This window comes from Zosterops lateralis, assembly GCF_965231275.1.
Source record: "Zosterops lateralis genome assembly, chromosome: 1".
In the NCBI taxonomy this organism is placed as follows: domain Eukaryota; kingdom Metazoa; phylum Chordata; class Aves; order Passeriformes; family Zosteropidae; genus Zosterops; species Zosterops lateralis.
In genome coordinates this window covers 59,053,853-59,079,961 of record NC_139762.1, presented here as the reverse complement: position 1 = coordinate 59,079,961, position 26,109 = coordinate 59,053,853, and the positions used below count along the sequence as shown (strand labels likewise).

Here is a 26,109-nt window from a genome sequence, read left to right as displayed (position 1 = left end):
ACCTTTTTATTCATGTGAAGTTGAAGCTCTGTTTCACTATATTGGTTTGAAAATGGATATTCCACTTGATTGTTGCTTTTATTATTATATTGGGTAAGTGAAAGCTTTATACAATTAAAAAAATAATTTCTGTGGCATTGGTTCAAATTTACAGAGTGGGATGAGAGCACAGTGACAAGTTGCAGTGCACTTGTCATATGAATGAGAAGTCACAGGCTCCATCCCATGCACCTATTGGTTCTTGATTGTGCCTCTTGGAATCTTGAGCAGGGATTTGATCTTCTAGAAATCAGTGAGCTTCTCTAGAAATATAATACACAGTGCCAGTATTTTTGCTGCATGCATGACGGAAGAAAATTGTCCCTGCTCATTTATTCATCTGTAACAGGCTTTCTTCCTTGCCCTTCTGTATTCCTGTCCTAGAACAAGGAATGAAGAAGGAATGTGTCAGACTTGAAGGCATTCAAAAGGCTTGGCTGGGACAGTTCACATTGGTTCTGGGAATTGTTATTTCCACAAAACCAGGGAATAGCTTTTGTTTGTGAGCATAGGAATAACAATCAATGCAATTATCAAAATTCAGTTGTTACACATGCATGGATTTTTAGTGGGTAGAAATAACCAAAGCAAATAATCGCTAGTTGTTTGCATTGCAGAAGCATAAATTTAAGAAAACCTCCTGTCTAACTCGATTTCTTTTTCTTCCTCCAGGTTGGTTTGCTGGACCTGGAGCTGAATCAACTGACCAAAGCACTGTTTTTGGCTTTAGTTGCACTATCAGTTGTTATGGTAACTTTGCAAGGATTTGTAGGCCCTTGGTATCGCAACCTTTTCCGATTCCTCCTCCTGTTTTCCTATATCATCCCAATCAGGTATGTATAAGAATGAAAGCAAAATACAGTTGTCTAATTTCACTGTATGTGGCTTTCTTGAAATTTATACTTGCTTCTCATTGCAAAGGAAATTGATCTTATCAGGAAGCTGAAGGAGAAGGTGCCAACAAATCTGCTGATTCTTGAAGGATCACTGTACAGAAAACAATACTGTTGTATTTTTTTTTTTGTATAATGTTAATCTTCCTGGAGTAATCAGGATATCTAATCCTTTGCTAGCATAAATGTATTAATAAGGATACAATGCTGGTATATGAGAAAGTGGTTTCAGGAAGCATCCAGTTGAATGAACTGCTAGACACATTATGGAATTTTATTTTTAATGCCTTAAATACTAAAAATGTTCCGTTTCTCTGGTTAAAATACAGATGTTTTATCCCAGTAATGATTAATTTAAATTGGATGACTGAATAATGTAAGTGCTCTTTTACAATGAGAGGAGTTTTAACATGTGTAACCAAGTAGAGACTTGCCCTGAATTAATTAATTCATTAAGCATGAGTACTGTATATTCAAATTGCAGATAAACTGGAACACGAAATAATATCCATGTGTGTAATCAAGTCTTCTGTAGACACAGAAATGAGAACACTGACTCTGAAATTAATTCTTTTCTTTGCATGGGTATTGCCTTTGGAATATGGAAATACTGTTTCCTGTTAAAATACCTAGTGTTTAGATTAAGGTAATTGTTAATTTTAGATCCTCTTGAACTGTTCAGTTTGAGATACATTATTCAGTAAGCCCAGTGATTGGCCAGAGTTAGCAGCATCTAAACTATAGCTAGATTTAAGACCTGTCCCCTCAGGCACACACACAATATATAAGTTCACGTAGTAAAGAAAAGAGAAGTAACAAGGGGATTTCATTAGGCCTCTTAATCTAAGCTTACATTACTTACATGTTACTGTGATAACATTTTTTAAGTACATGTCTGTGTGAAGGAAATTGTATTATATTTGAGCAATGGGATACTCAGGAAGCCTCTGCCTTAACATTTTATAACTTAAAGGACTTTATTTATATAGTACTTTCGTGTTGCAAGAGAAACTGATTTAGAGGGAAGTTGAACGATAAGGTTCTGGCAAATCCACTGGAACCACAATTTTGGCATATCTTTCTAAACACTGTCACTGTCATAACTCCTTTACTGCTTGCATGATGCTATTCAGTCATGTTGCCATCTCCCCCCTACACACAACAGTTAATGAGTATTAAGCAATTTATCCATGTGAAGAGGCTAAAAGGCCTCCAGATGGTTAAGTCTGTTTTACTGAGAGATGCACTTTAAAACTTCCAGGGGAGGGGAAAAAAGAGCTAAGGGTATAAAGGATCACTTCTAACTAAAGGATAACTTTTAACCGTTTTAATATCTTGTTATCTGGATGCCAGAGGATTAATGCCATATAGGTGTTACAAGTAAATTTTACTCTATATTGAAAGTTCAACATATGCTATTGAAAAAACATGTTCACTGAGCAGCTCATTGTCAATGTAAGGGTTGTTTAGTGGACTTGTAGAATAGCTTTCCTCCAAAATTAATTTTTAGCATGCATCTAATACAATTTACAGTTGTTTGTGGGAGATAATATAAAAACTAAATATAAAAACTAAAAGTAATAGAGAAAATAAAAGTAAAAGTATTAGTATTGGTTTCATTCATCAGAAAGAAATTTATCAGAGAATGCTTTTCTCCTTAGAGTTTTATCTGTTTCTGTATCAAATTTTCTTCAACTCGAATCTTCATAAATGCAGGGTGGCTTCCCACACTGATAGCAAAATGAACAACTCAATCCTGCTGCTGCTCAACTATGACTACACTTCCCTTCCTCTCTTCTGTACATTAAGCATGGAAATGACTTAATTTTTAGGCTGTGTTTTAAATGTAAACTCTCAAAGATGAAAATTACAAAGCAAATTAAATTGAAGCACCAGGTGTTGTATCCTCCCATTATTTTTAAAATATCTACATGGGGGAAATAATGAACTTACAGACCTAAACGAAATGTCAGAGATTAGGATTCACTGGTAGAGGCAAAGCATATCTGGGCTCAGGCACACATGAAATGTGTTGCTTGATAGTTTTAGAGGATTCAGGAAGTTTCTAATTGTGGAGCTTTTTTGCCGTTCTGTTTGGCCATTGGTTTGCAGAGCAAGGAAAATTCCAGGTGTGCAATAGAAATAGTTTTTCATGGCTAGATGTGTTTGGTGAAGAGCATCAGGAAGATAATGATAGAGTTAGTAGAGTTTAACTGATCTCTGTGCAGCCTCTCCTTTAATTAATAGGTCCTTCAGGTGCTTCAGAAAGAAGCTGGTTCAGCTGCATCCTAAATACTCATCTAGATCGATGTTGCTTCACTCTGTGCAGGGTATTACTGTGGGGCATGTAAGACTTAAGAAGTATAAACATAAAACAACTGTAAAAAAACTCCAACAGTACAGCAAAATAAAAGCCACCCCAACAAGCAACACTTACCCACCCCTTGCCTCCAAAAAAATCATCCTCCAACATTGCACATGTTCTGTGGTGCACAAGGAATCAAGAAAAATGGAGAAAAAGTAGTAATAAACAGATATCGAAAGCTTAGGCCATCTTAAAACTGTTTGTAAGTTAGAATCATTATGCATAAAATGTTTTGAACAGCCTCACACTCCCAGGAATGTTTGGCCCTTAAAAGTTTTTCTGTCATTGATAGTTTTTTTCTTTACTACATGAACTTTTTCCATATGGAGAAAGCATAGCCCAGGGAGCCTCCCTGGGCAATCTGCTGCCCTAAAAAGTCAAGCTATTTTAATTTCTTAAGATTTATCAGGGAACGAGGATATAAAGCATGTCCTTGACAGACTGTCCAAAACAAAATAAATCTCTCTAGGATTATCTTCACCTATTATCTGTTTTTGTCCATGTTCCTCAGCATTTTTAGGCTTTTTTTTAGTTGGCTCTTACCAACTAGACTGTATCACCTAGTGCAGTTGTCACATAGCAAGCTAGCAGGGAGCATGAGTCCTCAGGTGTGTCCATGCTGCTACTCTTTGTGATACGAGTGTGCAAGTTCTTAAGTCTGTGATGTCACCTTTACTTTTTTAATACAGTGCTGTTGTCTAACAACTTGTATTTTTTGGATTGTCTGTTTTCTGAATGACAAGGGTCAGAGGGCAATAACAGTCATGGTAATGAAAAGCCAGCACTCTGGGTGGAGGTAGATTTTTAATTTTAAGTGCAAGAAAATAGAAGAGGTTTTAATCAAGATACCAACCACTACCAAGATGAAAATTCCCATGTGTGTGTATATGGGTCCAGGAAAGATTTGAAGGCTCTTAGGGAACCTTGTCAGAAATTATTCTGTTCTTTCCCTGGACTTAAGTACTAACATGTCTTTATCAGCTCACTTGAGCTATTGTAGCAAATGGATCAGAAAGCCCAGGCCAAAGAAAAGACTTTTCTTTGTGGCACTGCCTCACAAACCTGGATCCCCTTCACCACAAATGGACTTTGTTCATTCATTGTCCAGTCTTCTTCACCACCTTGAAAGATAAAGTGAGTTGGACTTTGTGTTGAGGCCTTCTGTATGTTTGGGTTTTGTTTAAAAAAAATAAAATAATGTAGCCAGGAATTTTTTTCAAAATTAGGTTTAGCCAGACAATGTTTGGTGAAATTGCTGCCTCACATACAGATGTGTGAGTCTTGTAGCTGCATGTGCTTCTGCTTAGCTGTTCAGAACTGTAAAGGATTTACCATAAAATTATAGGATACTGACTGGGGATCTGTTAAAAATATGTATCACACAGGCTCTATATTTAGTAGTAATTTAAAGCTGGATTGACAGAGGCCTTATCAGCCGTCATTTTAGAAGGATCCTTTAGTTTTAGTGTGAACAGAAGCTGAAATGCGTCTTGTTGTTTCCTTTGGACACCCCAAGGATCCTAGTCACTGCGCTGTCCTGCCAAAAGAAGCTGTCCTGAATGACTGGAAGTAACTGCCTTGTACTTCAGTCGTAAAGTTTTGGGGCGCTACATAGTTCCTGGCTGGGGTTTTTTTTTCTGGGTCTTTAGGAGAAGCACTTAAATCCTTCAAGTTATGTCAGTCTGTTCTCAGAGGCAGTGAAGGAAAACACTGCTAGGAAGTCTCATGTCTGAAATTCATTAATAGCCCCTCAAACCTCAAATCCTAGATCATATGGATATGAATTTCTGTGATTTCTTGAGATCCAGAGAACTCACACCTATGCAGACTGTCTAACAGCAGCAAGCAGCTATGCTGATTTCAATCATGTTGTATTTCCTGATGTGTTGGAGCTCAAATCTGTATAATCTATAGATGTGAGAGTATCATTATATGAAGTCTCACACAGAGAGACAGAATATATATTAGATATATGATGCAAAGCTTTCAGTGTGAAAGAGCTAAGGAGCTGCTTTAAGAAGTGGCTTAAGCAAGTGGTTTAATACACATTTGGTGTATTGTGCTTTAACATCATATAATGATATATAAGGAATCTCTGTAGGGACTGAAAAACATTATGTGATGCTTCATGATACTTTACTAATTAATTTAGTTATAGCTATAGTTATAGGAGAAGTTACAGTGTGTCTCTCTTATGCTAAGACTGTCTTACACTGTCCAGTGTGGTGCTGTACTACTACCTGAGCTAGCTTTGTGCTTCTTTTAAAATGTCTGATATTCATGCTACATAGAAAAGCACAGAATCATAAAATTATTTAGATTAGAGGACATTTTTAAGGTCATCAAAACCAGCTATTAACCCTGCACTGCCAAGTCCACCACTAAAACACTTCCCTAAAGTGCTAGTCAGATCTGTGGGTCCTTCAAAATACCTCCAGCGATCTAGACTCCACCACTTCCTAGGCAGCTTGTTCCAATGCTTGACTCTAGCCCCAACTGGAGTTCTGGTGAGGAAATTTTTCCTAATATCCAATCTAGAGTTCCCCTGGTGTGACATGAAGCTGTTTCCTCTAGAGACTGACCCCCACCAGGCTACACCCTCCTTTCAGGCAGTTCTAGACAGTCATAAGATCCCCTTCGAGCCTCCTTTTTTCCAGACTGAACATCCCCAGCTCCTTCAGCTGCTCCTCACAGGACTTGGGCTCCAGACCCTTCCCCAGCTTTGTTGCTGTTCTCTGGACACATTCCAGCACCTCAGTGTCATTCTTGTAGTGAGGGGCTCAAAACAGAGCACAGGATTCAAGGTGTGGCCTCAGCAGTGCTGGATACAGGGCCAATCACTGCCCTGATCCTGCTGGCCACACTATTGCTGATACAGGCCAGGGCCATTGGTCTTCTTGGCCACCTGGGCACTGCTGGCTCGTGTTCAACTGCCAACCAGCACCCCCAGGCCATTTTCTGCTGGGCAGCTTTCCAGCCACTCTGTCCCAGCCTGTAGAGCTGCCTGGGGTTGTTCTGATGCAAATGCAGGACCTGGCACTTGGCCTTACTGACCCCCAGACAGTTGGCCTTGGCACATTGGTTCAGTCTGTCCAGACCCCTCTGTAGGTCCTTCCTTCCCTCCAGTGGATAAACACTCCCACCCAACTTGGTGTCCTTCCTCCACAAACTTACTCAGGAGGCACTTGATCCCCTTGTCCAGGTCATTATTACAGATATTATAAAACAGGACTGGCAGCAATACTGAACACAGTCTAAAAAGAAGTAATTTTTAAAATTGATACATTATAGTAAATCTTAATCCTTTCAAATCTTGCAACATTGCCTATTTGCTCCTAGGATTTTCTTTCTGCTTTTAAACCTGTTACAGCAAATGATGCCAAATTTGTGTAGAATATACAAGAAAAACCCCCATGTTTTAAATATTATTTGTATAGGACCACTAATGTCAATATTGTCACCATTGTATAAGAGGCCTAATGAAAGATGACATCTGACCTGGTAAATGTGATAATAACAAAGAAACATTTTTAATGGGAAGCAATCGTTGTCTCTCTGAGCTACACATGCTACATCTCTCATGCAAAGGTGCTTATTTGACATGGGTTTTTTGGGGGTTTGTTTTTTGGGTTTTTTTTTTGTGTTGGCTTTTTTTTTTTTTTTTTTTTTTTTTTTTTTTTTTTTTTTTTTTTTTGCATTCTTCTACGTTTTAAGCCTGTAAGAAATTAATGGATTAATTTTTTTCATTAATTATTCCCTAGATTTCCTCCTGGATTTTTAAGTTCTATCTATGTTACAACATGTAATTATCTGTATCTGGGTTGCATTTGGCCCTTGAAAAACTGCACGTGCCACAATTGCTAGAGCAATACAGAGTTGGTACACTTTTTTTTTTGCCACAAATATTTAATCATAAATCTGTGGGGTTGAGTTCTCTTTTAAACTTACAATCACTCCCAGGGTTTCATGCATAATGCAATGTGGACCTTCCTTAATTTTTTTCAATATACTCGCATAATAGACAAAATTTAGAAAAATTAGCGCAGGAGAAGTGAGACCAGTTATGAAACAAACAGGAGCACAGTTCCTTGGGAGGCTCTTCTTGGGAGTGCCAAACAGATAGCAAAAAACCTTAAATAAATAAATAAATAAATAAATAAATATATTGGACAAAACACAAAGAACTATTATATTACAGTTTCCTCATCAAATAAAATATGAGAGATGGGGAAATTAAAGGATGATCTATAGGTTGATTTTTATTTGCTTAGACCTTTACATAATATTGTGTTTTAATGAAGTAACTTCTGTTTTGTTCTATTTATATTTGTTTATTGCCAGTTAATACCAGTTACTAGGCTCCAAATACCAGTTTATGTGAAGATTTAACTTTTCCAGGCGTGTTGAATTTAAAATATTTTTGGTTGTTTCTTGACCAGTAATTTAATTTTTTTTTTTTTCCTAGATTTTGGTTAATGCACGTATTGTGTACAGTTTATATCTATTTCAAAAAAGCAGGGATATGTTAAGAAGGTTAGGGGATGTAGCCATAGGGGATTTGGTGGAGTTTTGAATAATAAAAATGGGATCCAAATATCACCTTTAGTATAATTTTCACAGAGAAGGAATTCCTGAAAATAAAAAGACTACATCTCAATTATTTTATTCATTTTAGGAAATGAATACTACTTTGGGTACTCTTACTGGGTCTGGAGTTTTGGCAGGGCTTAGGTTTTTTTGGTTACAAATCTCTCACATATACAGAACTGCTCAGGAATTTACAAAAAAAAACCATACCATCTAATTTTTAGTCAAAATCATACTTGAATTTTATTTGGCACAATATCACTTTGTTCATAAAATTGTCCTTGCTAACTTCATTAGATCTTGATTGCTTTTCAATGAGTCATGAATGGTAGAATGTCTATGAAGTTTCTAAATATATTTGTCAAACTTTCTCAGTGAAGGCCCTTGCTTATTGGCAAAATTGTCTTTTTGACAAAAAAAAACCAAATCTGACACCTTTAGCAGGGGACAGTACATCATTACAATTTGTGGGAAAAAAAAAAAATTAAAAAATTAGAAGTTCTGTAAATAGGAGTGTTTCATCTAAAACACTGGTGTTGTTTTTAAGAGCAGAACTGTTTGTTTTTAACATGCAGTAAAAAGCAATGTGGATTCTGAAATGTTGTGTTATTTATTTGTTCTGAAGCTGTATTGCAGAGAACGCCACTCTGGCTCTTAATGTAATAAATCCCCAAGTTGGATAAAAGTTGCCTTAGGATTGCCTGCTCTAGAGTAACTGGTGCTGAGGTGGAAAGACAAGAAACGTTGTATTACTGTGTTTGATAAATATGCTCATTCTCTGCAACAACCTTCAAATTCCTATATTAACATACTATGCCTAAATATTGAATGTTAATTGGTTTGCTAAAAATCAGTGTTACTAATGCAACAGTTGCTAATGCTACATTGGATGCTGTTCTGTCTGTTTTTATGAATAACTGATGTGTTTGGAGTTTGTTTAATTGGATTAAATTGAGAAGGATTTGAAAACTGGTGAGTTTAAAATGTTCTGCTTATATAATGAGGTTTCCTAAAATTTGGAAAGAAATTATGAGAAATGATAGCTAATATTATCAGGCATTGAAAGTAGCTTTATTTTGAGTAAGCTTAGTGTATCCTTGTTTTATTATGTAAAAATTCTTGAGGTTTCCAGTGAAGTATTTTAATCCATTCCTGTGAAGCTCTGTTGGAGAGGTTTCTAGTTTCACAAGCAAACTCACTATTAATAGGCCATGATCATTTTTAGTATTGCATCAGTTTCCATAATGTGCGAAGCAATGACTACAATGATTTCAAAGATAAAGATTTCCTCTAAGACAAAAAGCACCAAGTGAAGGAAGTCAGAGAAGAATACAGTGTACAAGTTTTAGATTAATACTAAATCGTTTTTATTCCTGTTTAATTCTTTGTTCATCTTAACAATTTGAGCATGTACCCAGTATCTTTCTGTGTACCAGAACGCTGTCTTGGACTGTCGTAGTCATTGGGGAGACATTATTTCTCTATAGACTAGCAGTGCCAACATTCTATTAGGTCCATCAGCATAAAGGAGGTACATTCTGTTCTACTTAGCAACGTGTGCTGGAAAGCTAGAGTAGTTCCTAAAATGCCTTAATGCTTTGGAATATGGATTTCTCCTCACTGCTCAACAACAGAAGTCTGAGTCTTTTTTTCTTTTCTCTTTTTTTTCTTACCTTTAGATTATTTTCAAGTATATTATAGTTAAATGCATAGAGTGTTTAGGACATCAAAACCAGATGATACACATGCTTATGAAAGGTGTAAGTGAAGATGTGAACTGCACTTCAGCTTTGGAGACTTTTCTGATTTTATCTTACTGAAGCAGAGCTTTTACTATCTGAACAACTTTGTAGATCTCCATTGGTAGAGCAGCCATGTGGATGTCTCTGTGCGTGTGCCGTGTACCTGAGACCAAAGTGCTTAAATAGAGTTTTTATCTCAGAATTCCTGTCTTGGTAGTCCAGCCACAAAGAAAAAAAAAAAAAAAATAGCCTAAATGCCTCTGTGAAGCGGGTGAGCAGCTTTCGTCATTCAGTTAATCCACTTGCTCCTTGCTAGAGCAAACATTACTGTTTTTAAATAAAGTAAGTGTGCTCGTGTTTCTCTTGTCAAGTTAATGGCATCTTTTGTACTTGACTGGCTAACTAGTAGGTTCACATCCCAAAGAGGAGTAAATCTTTTGCTGTTCCTTTGGTTTCAATGAGAGGTGTATTGCTTTGGTTTTAATAGTCACTCTGAAAGTTAACAGATAGGCATAATAAGAATGCAGTTTGCACAGTACTGACTCTGGATTGAGTAAGATAGGGTAGAACTGTAGTTAACCAGTGTGAGGCAAGTTACTTCCAGTATTTTTTCTCACTATACTGTAGTATTTTCAGTAAAAAGAATCTCTGGAGTCCTCCTTCTGTTGTCTGTCCTTTTGTTACATCTATTTGCATGTCTGAAGACAGATGAAATTAGGGAAGATATTGTGGGACTAATTGGGGTATATCACGAGAGAGAAGGATGATTTTCAGTTGATGACAATTTTGGTGGGAAAATAAGATGTAGTTAAAGCATGAAATGATAAATCTTGTATCTAAAACGTATGTTTCTTTTTGCACTGCAACATGTTTTGTCTTATGCTGTACAAATTCAGGAGATAGGGGATGTACAATAAACTTTTTTTTCAGTGTGTATCAAAATTTCAGATGCTCTCACAATTCTAGTTAAATGCATCTCTTCTTTATGGGATAGTGCAGATTGTGGCTCACTGTTCCCTCCACTGTTACCTCAGGTAATTCACAATCTGTTGCTGTGATTCCAAGAGGACAGATGAAAACTCCTGGTAGCTGCTCTTTTTGTTAGCAGTTAAGTCAGGATGATGTCAGAACTGTTACAAAAATGTCTGAAGTGCATTAGCAGTGACCTTGATAGGTACCTTTAACAGTTCTAAGAGCTACTGTAAACCTGTTGCTTAACTTGGGACTTTTGTGTTGGCAACTTAGCCACAAATAATTCACAGACTCACAGAATATGCTGAATTGGAAGGGACTCATAAGGATCATTGAGTCCAACTTCTGGTCCTGCACAGGACCGTCCTCAAGAGTCACACCATGTCCCTGAGAGTGTTGTCCAAATACACCTTGAACTCTGTCAGGCTTGGTGCTGTGACATCTTCCTTGGGGAGCTTGTGCCAGTGTCCAACCATCCTTCAAGTGAAGAATATCCAAACTTCTCCTTACACAAATCAGGCCATTCCCCCAGGTCCTGTCACTGGTCACCACAAAGAAGGTATCAGTGTTTGCCCCTCCTCTTCCCTCATGAACAAATTGTAGACTGCAATGAGGTTTCCTCCCCTCAGTCACCCCTTCTTCAGGTTGAACAGACCAAGTGACCTCAGTAGTTCATGTAACTACTGTCCCACCTGTTTTTTCTGTATTTCTGTTAGAGCAGAGTCAAGGGAAATCAACACATGCCTATTTCTTTGTCACTGCTCTTCTGACATGGCCACAGGAATGGTGAATAGCTAAAGGAAAGTAGCATTTTAATGGTTTAGAATAAGGTGGATAGAGTTTTGTGTTAGAGTATTTTATTATAGGAAAGAGCAATGTGATTAAATGAGTGAAGCCTTTTTTATTGTAACATAGAGATACAAGGTGCATCGTAGTTCTTATACAATCTAGACATGGAAATATTAAAAAATAAATGCACAGAGTGAACTGGAAAAACATACTTTTGATTTTGGACTTGTATGTATAAGGAGTAAAACTTGCTTCAAATTGCATATTTTCTATTAGAGAGCAACCCAAAGATTACTTCACGCTGACATGCTATCGTGAGGGTGCATTTTGCTGCTTCAGCATTTTCCTCTTTGTGTGGTGGACCTTCTCTAGCTACATTTTGGGAAGGACAAAAATATCATTGATTTGTTTGGAAAAAGAAATTGACAAATATAGTTATACTGTCGTAAAGAAAAACAAACATAAACAAACAAACAAAAAACCACACACACCAGTGACTTGAAAAGGTACAAAAATATTTGTAATTTCACATCCTAAAAAGAACATAGGTGGTGTTTGGATTTTTTAATAGGTAAAAACTGTGACTTGAATAGTGATCTGTTCTTTCTATACGTTACTCATCTGTATAAGAGTATGTAATGTAATTATGTCAAGAATGTTCACAAAGTGTTGGAATCTGTCTCATGCAGAATGCATGATACTATGTTTGTTTGTATTGCCATATCTTTTAAAAGTCTAGGATGAAGCCTGTGATATATACTCTACAAACATAAAAAAAAAATTGCTCCAAAATTTTGGTGCACAAAGGTTTATGATCTTTCTTTTTTCAGATATACTAAAAAGAGCTTCTAGCATTATTTTTGTGGTTATAAATATCACTTTGCCTAATATTCACACTGATCATGGTATAAATTTCCTTTGCAGTTTGCGTGTCAACTTGGACATGGGTAAGGCAGCCTATGGGTGGATGATTATGAAAGATGACAATATCCCTGGAACAGTTGTTCGAACTAGCACCATACCAGAAGAGTTGGGACGATTAGTTTATTTACTAACGGATAAAACAGGTATATCAGGTTACCATTCTGAAATCTGAAAGCTTTTATAAAATTTCTAAATGTAATTCTGTACTTGAATATGCTAATATGAGAGTAGATTTAGACTACTGATTTTGGTTTCTCAATAAAATTTTACACGTTTGCTTGAGGACTTCTACAAGCATCACTACGCTTAGGTAGGCCAGTACTTAGTGTTAAAGTCAGGATTTGGTAGTACTCTGATTTATTCCAGTGGGAACAGCTCTTCCGTAGCAAGAGGACACTGTACAGCATGAGTAAGAGTGCCATATATCTTCCTCTGAAAAGACTCTGGAATAGCACTCAGGATGTTGGTTTATTCTGCACTTCATTGCTACTGCAATACTGTATGATAGTAAGTTAAGAATGGCCTTTGAGAGAGAGCAAGTCATTTCCAAAGTCATGAGATCAGCCTCCAAAATGGTACAGCCTCCACTGCTGTCTCAGTGAAGTTAGTTGCTCTTTATGTTACCAAGACCAGTTCTAGAGCTGCTGAATGATTTCACCTTCACAACTGTAACCTGGTACTGTACCTCACCTGGTGTACTGGAACCCTCAACCCTTAACAGGATCAGAAGGTAAGTACTGAGAGTGTGAAGAAGTAATAGCATGTGTTACACTTTCTTGTTTCTTTCTGAGATTGAATAAATAATTTCTGTTAGATACACATGGGGTTTTTTTAAGAAGCTTAACTTCTGAACTGACAAAGTTGTTTCTCAAAAATCTTGAAGAGTTCTTTTACTGGTTTTAAGTAAAATAGAGATCAAAATCATAAAAAGCTGATGGGGGGGCAGTGGTTGGCCTCTGTTATACTGCTCCAGAAGCATAATACACAATTTATATCTCCTTCTGTTTGAAACAGTTGGATATTCCCACCCATGCTAGCACTTCCATTACTGCATATTTGAAATGAGGTGTAAATATAATATATTGTCACATTTTCAAAACACACTTTCCTTTTTCTTCTGTAGGTACATATGTTATTCTATATACATCTGAATGTTGTTCTTCTATTTTGTAAAAGGAAAGTATATTGCTAATTATAGTGTGGCAGTTATTCAAAGCAAGTGAATGATTGTTTAACAAGTCTTATTTCGGTTACCTAATGATTTGTATGCTATTTGAAACTGCTTATTGATTTTAATTGCACCCTTCATCATGATAATTTATGTAACTTTGAGTGCTGTCACTTTGAAGACTTGAAATATGTAATTTACAGCATATGTTTGGAAAAAGAAGTATGTTCAAAAATAATTTATTTTCAAAACAATGCAGTAGAGTTCACTTACAAAGTGAATTCTAAAGTTAGTTATGAAACACTACTTTCTAAGCAAAAGCAACGTAGACTTAAACTTTGCTGGTAGACATTGCAGTTACTAGAAATGAAGTTCAAGTGTCGAGGCATTCTATTTACAGTTAGACTGCACTGAGAATCTTAGGTGTTGCTAAACAAAATACTTACAGTTTTTTCACACAACTCTACAGTGCTATAGACACAACTCTTTTTCACACAACTCTACAATGCAAGAATTATATTCTGTCTCCAATACCTACTACCCTGTTTGAGAGTTAGAGGATTGTTTGAAAAAATAAAAAACCCTGCCGTTGTTCTACTTGAAGATGACCATTACACTTAACCTAGTAGAAAAGTGATTAAAACCAAAGCTTTTCTCCTTTTAAAAAAATCCACAAAAAATTTAGTGATACTGGATTTTTCAAAGCAGAACTGTGGTATTACATCCTTAAATCTTTATAAGAATACATTCTATTGACTTGTATATACAAGGAGAAACAACCCTGTTATGCGTATAACTGGGGTTTTTTGTTTGATTGGGTTTTTTTCAACCTACATCATGCCCCTTGCAATTCCTGTAGTTCTGTTTAAGAAGCAGCACAGGAGTACATGCTTAAAAGTGTAAATAGACAAAAGTTAAAAGACTTTTACCAAGAAATGTGTTTGGATGATTGTTGGTGTTCAGCCTAAGAGGCTTTTCAGAGGTTTGAGGTCTGCTGAGCTCTGGTGGAAGGTCTGAATCTGTAGAATAGTGATGTAAAAATGAAAGTGAAGGCCATACTCTAAGGCAGTAGTTTCAAAGTGTTTTGGAAAAAGCAGAGTCAGCAGTCTCACCCTATGTGTTTTCACCCAAGTGTCAGCTGAAAACTGATGAAAGTGAAAATAAGCCAGGAGTCCTGGAGACGTCACCAGCTTCACACCCCTGACTGTGCCTTGCAGAGATGGGAAACACTGTTCTGTTTTAATAATCTTAAGTGCCCCGCAAATTTTAAACTGTTCTTCATTCTGGACAAACACATCAACAATGTACTTTTTACCCAAGTATATTGGTAGCTGCTTCCAGTTTCCTTTCCTGAATACATTTGTTCTCATTATGCATTTTATGATAAATGTGAAACATACTGTTAGGTAATGAACAAAGTCTGTACTCTTAATCCATGATTGACATTGCATGATTATACAGTTTAATAGAGCTGGTCTCAGCACTTGGTATTTGAATTTTCATTTCTAGTCATATAAACTAGTTGATTCTGTTCTTCTGCCCACTTAAGGCCTGGCTGTCAGAGGATAAAGAAGGAAGTCAATTTTGTAGCCATTTGCCCAAGTGGGTGCTACCAAAAAGCAGCACTAAAAGGCTGATTTAGTTAAATGTAAACAGGTGAAGTTCTTCTCAGTACTGAAAAGGAAAGGGAATCCAGAGAACTGTCTGCAAAAGTCTTATATTGTACCCAAGCTTCACTGGAAATGATTGAGAATTAGTTGTTGAGTCTAAGAAGCATTGCATTACTAACATAATTGCAAGGTAGTCCTTTGTATGATTGTAAATTGGGTTTGTGCTTCATCAATAAGCTTTTTGACAAGAAGCGTCCATCACAGTGGCTCTCTCATTTGCCACAGTATAATAGAAAATGAAGTATCCCAATAATTGCATTATAGTTTCCTTATTGTGGGACAAGAAAGCAATGTGGTATAATTAGGTTTGATTGGAGTGCATGTTTCCGGTAAGATCTGAAATTAATGATGTTGCTATAGTGACACATCTGCGGCCACCAGTGCGTGAAACATAAAGTAATTCATTCGACAAGAGAAGACATCTGTTAACTGCAAGGATGCAGAGCATATTGACACTGACCAGAAATACTAGACGTTATGTGATAAATGAACAAATGATGCTGAAACAGGAGGACAGATAATTTGTACTTAATCTGCTGGGAGAACTTTAATCTTCTGACTGGTTGCATTTGACAATGCCATTGTTTAAAGAACAATGCTGCAGAGAACTCATAAATTTTAAAACTTTACTCAGGGTGCAGCCTATTAAAGCAATACATTAATTCCTTTGTTAGGGAGTTTTTATCTTCATGTAGAACAAAGCCATTACTAAAAACACCCAGTAAAACAACAGGTTCTTTAGGACTCACATTTTAAATATAGCATCCATTACCCAAAATGCCACATTGTTTGGACTTGAATCACATATAAGTTTGACAGAAAGGCATCATCTGTTATGATTGTGGGTAGCAGTTTGCATGAGCATGGTATCTTGTGCTCTCCAGGGTACAAAAAATTCTAATGATGAAAAAAAAAAAAAAAAAGATATTTGGCAATATTTAATGAAGGTTTTTGTTTCTTTAGATGTGAGATACAAAGCCACCTGCTATTCACACCAATGTGTTCAGCTAAAACAAACATGTAGTCCTCCAAGTATAGTTATTTGCTAATGCACACGCTTGTATTTGAGTTCTGTAATTAACATTTTAGTGGGTGTTTGGATGAAATTAAATGCTTAACAGATATAGTCATTGAACAGATGCATAGAGCAATAGGATTCTTGAATTTTTTAGAAAAGTCTGTGTATTAGAGTTTGGTGTATATGGAATTGGTTGTTAAATGTGCCTAATGTAATGTACTATTAGAACAGTGAATTTCAGTAATTGTTTATGAAAATCAAACTTTTTAGTTATACCTGGAGTCTTTACTTCTTCAATGTAAGCGACTAGAGAGAAAGTAATTTAAAAAACTTTGATGGAATAACATCTCCTTCCTTTACTTAGATGGATATGTATTTAAGCTCTGCCTCTAAGTTTTTTAGTACCACTAGGTTTGTAGGGTGAGTAGAGCAGACTAGAAATGGGATGTTTTGATGGAGACATTCTACAGGAAGATTCCAGACTGAGGAATCCTTGCTTTTTGTTTTCTGTTGGACTCCCATCCGCTGAAAATATCCAGCGAGCATGATGTTGCTCTTGCACTGCTGGATGCACACTCATTGTGCTTGTAAGAGGCAGAAGGCACAGGTACTGCTCTTCACAGCTGTGTGTCATGGTTTAGGAGTGGTACCCCCTAACTCAGTGTCCCCAAGTTTCCTGTGGCCTCTACTGTAACTTTCTGCCTATGAAAGATTAGGCATAGCTCAGCTCTCTTGGTCTTTGTCCTCATTCTTAATGGGCTGTACTGGGACTTACTTGACTTGAGGTTTTATGTAGGTTGTGTTTATGGTATACTCATAAATGGAGCAGCTGAATGAACAGATATATGCTACATTTGCCTAGCGTGAGTTTTTTTCTTTTTTTTTTTTTTCTTATATTATATACCAGATTATATTTTTTTCCAGGGGTCATAGAAAAAAAATTATATCTTTGTATGAAAAATTTGTATGTCTGTATAAAAAATTTGATTGTTGTCAATAGTCTAATTATTAGAATGATTAGGCCTGATCTCCCTAAAAGTTTCCATAGAAATGTTCACATTTATGCTTTTTATCTGTTTAAGCAAATAGCTCAAAGTACAATCAAAAAAAAGCTCAATCAAATAATTATATGAAAAGTTAGTCATCCTCTTAATTTCTCACCAAGTTACTAATTTTTCTGCTGTATGTATTTTCTTGCTTTTTCTTGTTTTGGACTTCTTAGATTGCTGGTATTTGTCCAAATTGCCAGCTAGTAATACAAGATCAGAATGACCTGCATCTGCTTCTCAAAAAACAACAACAAAAAAATCTCTGCTGCTCTGTTGTGAATCACATCTGTTGCCACCCAAGGAATGATGCCTTCAGGACTTTTTCCTTAGAAATTAATTTCCTCTTTGCCTGCTTTACTCTGTGTTTAATGATACAATTGTACGAAAGAAGGGGGGGGAAGAAAGCTCTTGGCTTCATTAAAGAACACACTAAATTTTTCTCCAGCAGTTCTATACTAACTTTTTTTGTCAAGCTATTTTCCTTGTGTGGTACCTGCATTCCAGAGCTAAGTTCAAGAATGTATAATAGTAGTAGTAGATGGTATGTTGACTAATGTGCTTTCTGGAAGATTTTCTAAAATAAGCTTTTTAAAATCTAATAACTCTTCATATTAGAAACATCCTGAAAGTCTAGAATTGATAACTAGGTCTCTAAAAAATATTATTAAAAATAGAAAGTTCCTTCACTGTTCTGTAGTACTTACCACCTTGAACAGACTAAAAGAGCTCAGTTTTGTGTTGTTTTTTTGTTCAAAAAGTGGGCTCTATTAGAAAATCTGCCTCTAGATATTTGAAGGGTTTGCATCTGGGGTCATAAAATACAAGATATGTTGTTCTGTCATGGTGTATTAATCTTCAACTAAAACACTAAAATTTAAGACAGAACTGGTGCTAAGTTATAACATGACTGGTTGGCACCAGGTAATAAATGGAAGAAGTTGTTGGGGATGTTTCGGTCCCATTTTGGTCTTTCATTAATTAGAAGAATTTAGAAGTAAATTAAGAATTTGGACACATGGTGAAACTTTATTTCCATGTGGATGGCTGAAAAAGGTGTATTTCATTAAGGCAGGTTTTTTTTCAGAATTTTTTGGGAGGATTTTCATAACTTCAGCTACCCCTGTTTGTCTGACAACACATCAGGTTTATTATGGCTATGCTTGAAAGTCTTACACTAGTCTTGAGAAGTATGAGCAAGCTGGAATTGTTGGGGTTTTTAATTTTTGTTTTAGTTATTTGTCATAGATATTTCCTATTAACATAGCTGATAAAAAGGATTGTATAAGAGATGTATAAGATGCAAGTATTGAATCAGAATTTCTGTGTCTTTGTTTATTCTTTTTCCTCACCTGTTTTATCTTGAGCCTTCTTCCCTGGCTCCTGTTCATTGCAAGATAGGAAAATCCATACTTTTCTGTGCAGAAGCTTTTCTTCTCTGCTTGCTGAGAAAGAGGGGGTGGAACACACAAGTTTTTCAGCCATCTACCTTTCCCTCACCAAGCATGATACGGAGTTGGACTGGTTTAGTGGTGTCAGAAGAAATAATCTTTCCATATAATAATCATAGGGCTAATTTTGTTTCCTGCTCAGTTTTCCCAAGCAGCAATTACAGAAATAGTGGGAAGCAGGTTTGACACTTGCCTGCTGTCTCACCTTTTGTCTAGCATTTAGTTTCACAACTCCTAGGGAGAGCTTTTTTAATTCAAAGGCTTGGCAAAGTCAAGGGCAGTGAGACAGTATTAGCACGCCTGGAAAGTTAGGAAGGCGATAAAGATGGTTTGGAAATTTCTTGCACTGAATATTTTTGCACAGTGTGTGGGTTTTGGTTTTGCTTTCTTTTAGAAATGGAGATTATAGTTTCTCATATTTATTGGTGGAAATTTTCATGTTTCTCATGTGCAAACTGGAGGTTGAATTTTTCTAGTCTCAAAGTAAAAAATGTAATGAAATTTAATAAAATGTCTCAATAAATGTACAGCTTCTAAAAGTAGAAAAAGTGAGTTTATGTGATTACTGTAAAACAAAATAGTTTCATTTTCCCATGTATAAAAGTAACCAAAATTTGCAATTTGCTAATTATAGAGATCTGGAACTTTGTCTTCCTGGGCTGTTTTCCAGCCTTGGGAATGTTCAGCTTCTCATGTAAAATTTTAATAATGTTATGCATATTTTGTAGAGAATTTATGCATTTCACATAAACCTTATTTTAATTATTTTTAAAAATTCAAATAATATGGCTATAGAAGGAAAAATCCTCAACACTATGTAAGAAAAAGCAAATGGAACATGTAGTTTTTCAATAGTAAAGGGGGAATTTGGAATGAACATCCTGTACTGGTAAAACAGAAATATAGAGTTTGATAGTGCAGTGTGGTGGTACAACAGTGGAGATGAAGTGTCACTGTACAGATACCACCAGAAAGTGGGAGTGGTAGCCATCTCAAATGCAACTGGGAAAGACATGAGACTTTTACAGTCCTAATGAATCTTTGAAGATATGTGATAGTTCTCTTCCTGATAAGTGCATAAACTGGATGCTGACTGGCTAGACAGTGTTGTTTTGCAGATAATTATAGCATATGTCATACTTTTAGTCTTCTTCTCCTGTTGCTTGGCATATATTTTGCCATACTAGGATAAAATGTGAAATATAAATAGTTAAGGTAAATAAAATTAATATGCAATATTTTACTCTGCAGTATTTATTTCCAGATAATATTCTTATACTCTATTTTAAAAATATTGCTTCAAGAATGCTACTCTGGTAGAAAAAGAAGCTTCAAGAATGTCTACTCTGGTACCATGTTGGGTTTATTTTTTTATGATCAGACTTATGCATTTTAATGACACAAAGCTGTGTGGTTAAATATAGGAATAGCTTTATACTATTTTTATACTTGCTCTGCCTGAGTAGCCATAGGGAAAAATTTTAGGAAGGGTCATAATCAAAATAGTCCTTTGTGAGCTGACCATGGAAAGCTAGGCAGTAGTGACCCCTTTCTGCCTCACATATCCCATCAGGCAAGGCTGAGGCCCCCACTCCTCAATTAGAGGTTTTCCAAACCAGAGGACATGACTGGTTGGCAGAGGTGGATGCAGTGTCAGTCTGACTGACACCCTGTAGTTTCTTACAAATGTGAAGTGAGCACAAAAAACACTGATTTTGTTAATTCTGCCTTACTCTGCTTGGAGGCTGAACCTGTCAAATTTGGAAGTGATGTTAAGTCTTAATGACTTAATCTAGATCACACTGTGTGTGCCCAGTTGCCAGAATGTCTCCCTTGGTACATGGAGTGTAGAAAACTTTGATTTTTTTAGGGTTTGTATGATTTTTTAGGGTTTTGTGTAGGGATTTTTTTCTTTAGATTTTCTGATACGTGATGCTAACTCTTGCACTGGCTTTTGAGAGTCAGTTCCATCCACATACTATACTGCAAATTCAATTTTTTGTATCTAAAGAAAAGGTTTTGTCTCTTCAAGTTTGCATATTTAGTTATTGGCAAAATCAGCTTGCAGGTGGAACCAGTGATTTCTTCCAGAATGACTAACCCTGATCTTTCTCCACAAATGTTCCTTTAATTAGCTAAATTGATGCTAACTCATGATTCATTGCTTCTTTCCAAAGGAAAGGCTTTTTGGTGGGGAGAGAGAGGAGAGGAGGTGTTTGTGGCCATCTCACAGTACTTTTCACTGTTTTGTGATATACTTCTCTTCTATTACAGGAACACTTACACAGAATGAGATGATATTTAAACGCCTCCACCTAGGTACTGTTTCCTATGGAACAGACACAATGGATGAAATACAGAGTCATATTATAAACTCTTATTCACAGGTATTTCATAAACCATTTACATTCTGTATTGAGGAGGTTTAACAGCATTGAAGCATTGTTGTTAATGATTATGTCTAGAATTTGAGATGCTATGAAAGTTGTCATGTGTAGGTATCTCTTAAGAAATATGATGGAAGGGAAAAATATGAGAGAGTATATAGTTCCCTCCTGATTTTGAAGTTCCTCATAATACTCACTTTAAAAGATATACTTTTCTGTTCTTCACTAGCAGAAATCTGTGTTAACCTGCCTGTGCAGTGCAGTCCTTCTCCTGCCAAATCATCTAAGAGTAAGCTATTCATTACTGAGACTACAAATTACAAGGAAGTGTCCAGAACAACATGAACAGTAATTATATCTTTGAAGATACTCATCAAGAATAGATATCAAAAAGCCACATTAATTCATATAACCAAATGGTGTAACAGTAGTTGTCAAAATAAAACTTACACAGGCATACTTAAAAATTATTTTTTAAAAAACTAGGATGATTTCAAACAGCCTAAAACTGGCAAGGAGAAAATGTGAAGAAAATGAAAACTCCATATTGCTTGAGAACAAAGTGTTCCTGTGGTGTATAAGAGTGCTTGGTTTGGAACGTGTACAGGAGGATTGTGACTCCCTGTCTCTGTGTGGGTCAGCTGTGGGATTCTGCAGGCATTACTTGCATTTCCCATGTATGTAAACTATGGATGCTTGCTGCAAACCTTCCTTAAATACCTGGTTCTACTCTGAGATTAGAATGAACTTTGTGCTTTATTTTTATTTCTATTCTTTGAAACAAAAAAAAAAAAAAGAAAACTGACAGACAAGGAAACAAATGAAAAGTTAACTAGAATTTCTGTGTTGTTTACAGTATAATAATAAAAAAATATATAATTTTTTCCCATAATTAACTTGGATACACAAACATGACTCCCAGGTCCTGGTGGGCCACAAGTGTGAGCTCCTAGTGTTTTTCTGGGTTTTCAGTCCAGAGCAAGGCCAAGCAGTTTCAAGAAAAAGAAGAGCCACAGTCCAGGGAACTTCTCTGTCTCAGCTAGCTAAAAACTTAACTAAAAGCAAAGGAGAGCTCTGTCCCCCTGTCTGTCCCTGCTGCAGACAACACGGTCTGTGAGAAAGAATGCGGGGGAGCAAATGCTGTTTCTGATAAACTCTGCTTCTTTTTCTCCTTCTTCGCTCTTGGAACCAGTCTTAAAGGTGCAGAACGTAATATCCAGCATAAACAGAACAGATAACTGGGGATACAAACATCATAAAGTCACCCTAGGACACCCAGTTAAGTTTGTAGACTGACCTCCTTGTCTTTGTCCTCATTTTCTCTTGTAAAAGGACTGTAGGATCAACAATTGATTGGAATACCTAGCTGTGCTGTGTTGTAAATCATGGCTCCCTTCTTTTTTGCCTAAAATAAAAATTAAAATGTAATTTAGTACCACACTGGACCCAGTTAATACTTCGTAGCTTTTGGGAGGAGAGACAGGAGGGAAGACAGTGATGAAATGTGTACATTTTAAGTTTGCAACTTAAATTCTTAATTATTTTCTCTTTATAAAACAGAATTCAACAAATCCCCTTCTTGAATTCTTTTCCTTAGATAAATCTATTTCAGTTTAATTTTTAGTAGGTATAGCCATGAATAGTGAGATACAATAATCATACCTTGGAAATGGGAAATGGACTTCTTTCACCTAAAGATCAGCTGTCCAAATTTGGTTCAGAGTGTGTTACTGAAATTAACTGTTACTGAATAAGTTTATACAAATCACCCAAAGCTGGCTTTCTTTTAATGTGTCATTTGGGTATTCAAAGTAACAACTGTAGCAATAAATGATATTAACTGACAGTCTTGAGCTGGCACACCTTGGTCTGAGTGAGTTTGACAGCTAAGCACCAGTCTTCTAGGGGAGGCATGCTCACAAATACTGGTTTTATATTTTACAGTTAAATATGCTATCTGAAAATAATTACACGATTCCTGTAATTCTTACTACTTAAAGCTTTTACTAATTTACTGTAAAATTTAATGAGTGGTTACTATGGTTACTAGTTTTTAGTAACCGTAATATACTTAAAATAAGAAATGTGAGGGAAGCTTTTCTTCTCAGTTGTGGGAAAAAGATTTCCCAAATGTAGAATTGCTATTAGTAGATGATGAAAAGAACCTTCTTGGAACATCCTTTTTTTCAGCTTTATATAACACTACTCTATGTTTAAATAATGCTTTAATTATGCTTGTGTTAGTAGCAACTCATTAAAACAGAACAGTGATGGAGTCTCCGTAACAAACCAAGCAACTACTGAACAATTGTTTCAATCTGAAAATGTATGGTGAGGTTTTTTATTTAATCTATGATAACAGAAGCTGCCGGTTAGCTAGGCAGTGGTTCTTGTGTGACATTGATTTTATCCCTTGTTTGTGTTCTGTTTTATTATTACAGTGGACCTACTAGACTATTGTCATCTTAATGTAACACACAAATCTATTATAACCTGATTATATTTCCCCACTGGAAGCATTTTGTGATAGAGGGCATAATCTTTAATGGAATTTGTGTGAAATTAAATTATACAAGCATCAATAAACATAACATAATTCAGAAGGAGTAAATCAGCTTAATTTATTTGTGACTGTAATGGCATCAGCGTTAGCAGAATGCAAATGCAGAGGTTTAAAGCAGTAGCTGAAAAGCAGTGCCAGATGAGCAGAAAGTTAAACCCTTTATTAGACAACACTGTAATTTGATGGGCAGAATGTTCACAGTTCAGCAGATTGCAGTCAGGAGGAAAAAAGCATGGATTCTGAAAAGGTTTTCTGAGTTACATGGGGGTGAACGGAAGAGCCTGTGGTCATACTGCTGATATATTTAATGTGCTGACTTTTAAACAAAAAAACAAAACCTAACCAACAAAAACCAATAACCCCCTAAAAAAACCCAATTTGTTTTAGCTAATTATAAACACATAGTACTTTCCAGAGGAAGATTTGTTATGTCATGTGCTCGAGCATTTCTGAAGGATGACTTAAAAGAATGCTAGTTTAATGGTTATGCAACAGTAATATGATCTTCAGATATGTGTCAAACTTATTTTGCATGATTATTTTAGATTATTGCATTCTTGTAAGCACAAAAACATTTCAGCTGCAGCAAAAGCATAAAACTGTATTAGTTCACAAGTAATACAGAAATTGCTTAAGTTATAGATTAAATCAGCAATATTTGTATTTTAATGACTCCTCATATTTATACTTAAAAATTATCCTGCTTTCGTTCTGCTGTTCTCTTTGGATCTCTTCTTCTGATCTCCTCTGATCACAGAAATTTGCTGATCTTTTAAAATACAGATATTTAGGTGAAGATTTTTTTAAAAAAAGACGTTCTTTTCAGTTAAATGACACAAATAAAGAACAGCAAAACAGCAAATTTTGAAATTTTGTCTCAGTGTTTCTGAACTCATCCAGTTGGTGGCTGGTTTAAATACGTTAAAAAAAAAAAAAAAAAGGAAAAGAAGAAAATAATTAATTGAATGCAATAGACATGAAAGGACTATTGTGAGCGGTCACTGAAAAATGTAAAATCTGAAGTGGGGTAGCTGAGGTTTCTGCAGAATCCAATCAGCCTATTCAGCCCTATTCCAACATACTTGTTTTCATTTCAATTTTTCAATTGTCTTCAGGCTCTGTTATTGAAATTTGACTACAAATGCAGGGAGATGAGCCCAAAGTTATGTATCATTTCTTAAAAAAAGTAGATGAGGCTTTTTATGAATCACAAGCTGAATAAGTTAACAGGTTATATAAAAATAGATGGTTACTAGCCTTATCATTTATCAGCATTTGTAAGGAGAACAGTCAGATATAGATTAAAACGCATTCATGTTTTGTTTCCATTTTTGATCTTTGTTTTGCTATTCATTGTTGTTGGGTCTTAAAGGTCCACTCTCAGAACAGTGGGAACAGTACTAGTTCAACACCATCCAGGAAACCTCAATCATCTGCACCCAAAGTGCGGAAGAGCGTCAGCAGTCGGATTCACGAAGCGGTGAAGGCCATTGCGCTCTGCCACAACGTGACCCCCGTGTATGAGTCCCGGGCTGGTGTGTCTGGAGAGACAGAGTATGCAGAAGTGGATCAGGACTTCAGCGATGAAAATCGAACTTACCAGGCTTCCAGCCCTGATGAGGTTGGTATGCAAGGCTGAAAATATTTATATCTCCTAAAGAATAGGGTGAACTAAGTAAAAAAGAGAAGAGCTGTGGAAAAAAAAGTGTTCTGGGCAGGGGGTTCTTTGAAATTAGTAGTAATCTGTTTTTATATTTTCTACAGTTTAGGAAAGATCTGCTGGTTCTCTGTTGTATAAAAGTGTTTTCAGTTATTTGACTTAAAGATCTGTGAAGTTGGTGCTTCGGGGTCAATACTGTATTGAGGATTGCAATTAAAGGTTTATTATTTATTATTATTCTCAAAACATTAATCCATGTATGAATCATAGTATGCTATTAAAGGGAGTATGAAACTGTTCTGAGTGATGGACAATCTGGTACATTAGTTAGAGATGCTACCAGATACTGGAACATTCTTAACAAGATTCTCAACAAGAAAAACCAGACAAACAAAACTCCCGGAAAGAAACAAGCAAAAAAACCCCCATCTAACCTCAAATGCTTCTGTAGAAAAGTTTTTGAGCTTCAGACTCTAGGCAGCTTTGTAATCTTTAGGGTTCTTTCAAAATTGCATCAAGTGTAGCACAAATTTAAAACACCATTTCAATAAAAGCTTGCCTTTGACTTCTGTTGAAATCCAAATTTTAAACAAATCCCAGTGCTTTCATTGGATTTGAGTTATTGTTCTGAACAATGCTGTTTTGGTCCCTAAATTGTCTAAAATTCAGTCTAAAAAGATACTAGAAGAGAGAGGCAAAGCTCATGTTTCAAGATAACTGCTTTATAAAGAATTTGCTTTATAAAATGTGTACTTGATATAGTAAAATGGAGAAATAGACTGTTTATGAGTGTGGTTTGCATCTGAAACTGAGCAGATTGAGAAGAATCTTTGTT

The 26,109-nt window shown here is 36.0% G+C and overlaps 1 protein-coding gene across 4 annotated transcripts in view; it reads left to right on the top strand.

The window, feature by feature from the left end:
• The window catches only part of ATP9B (ATPase phospholipid transporting 9B (putative)), a 151,029-nt gene that overhangs the window by 100,042 nt on the left and 24,878 nt on the right, over nt 1–26,109 (top strand). For all 4 annotated transcript variants that reach the window (XM_083856759.1, XM_083856757.1, XM_083856756.1 and 1 more), the window contains exons 12-15: nt 712–872; nt 12,312–12,454; nt 20,939–21,051; nt 24,987–25,235. In XM_083856759.1, coding sequence (XP_083712885.1) covers nt 712–872; nt 12,312–12,454; nt 20,939–21,051; nt 24,987–25,235 — 666 coding nt within the window. The remainder of the gene's footprint in view (nt 1–711; nt 873–12,311; nt 12,455–20,938; nt 21,052–24,986; nt 25,236–26,109) is intronic.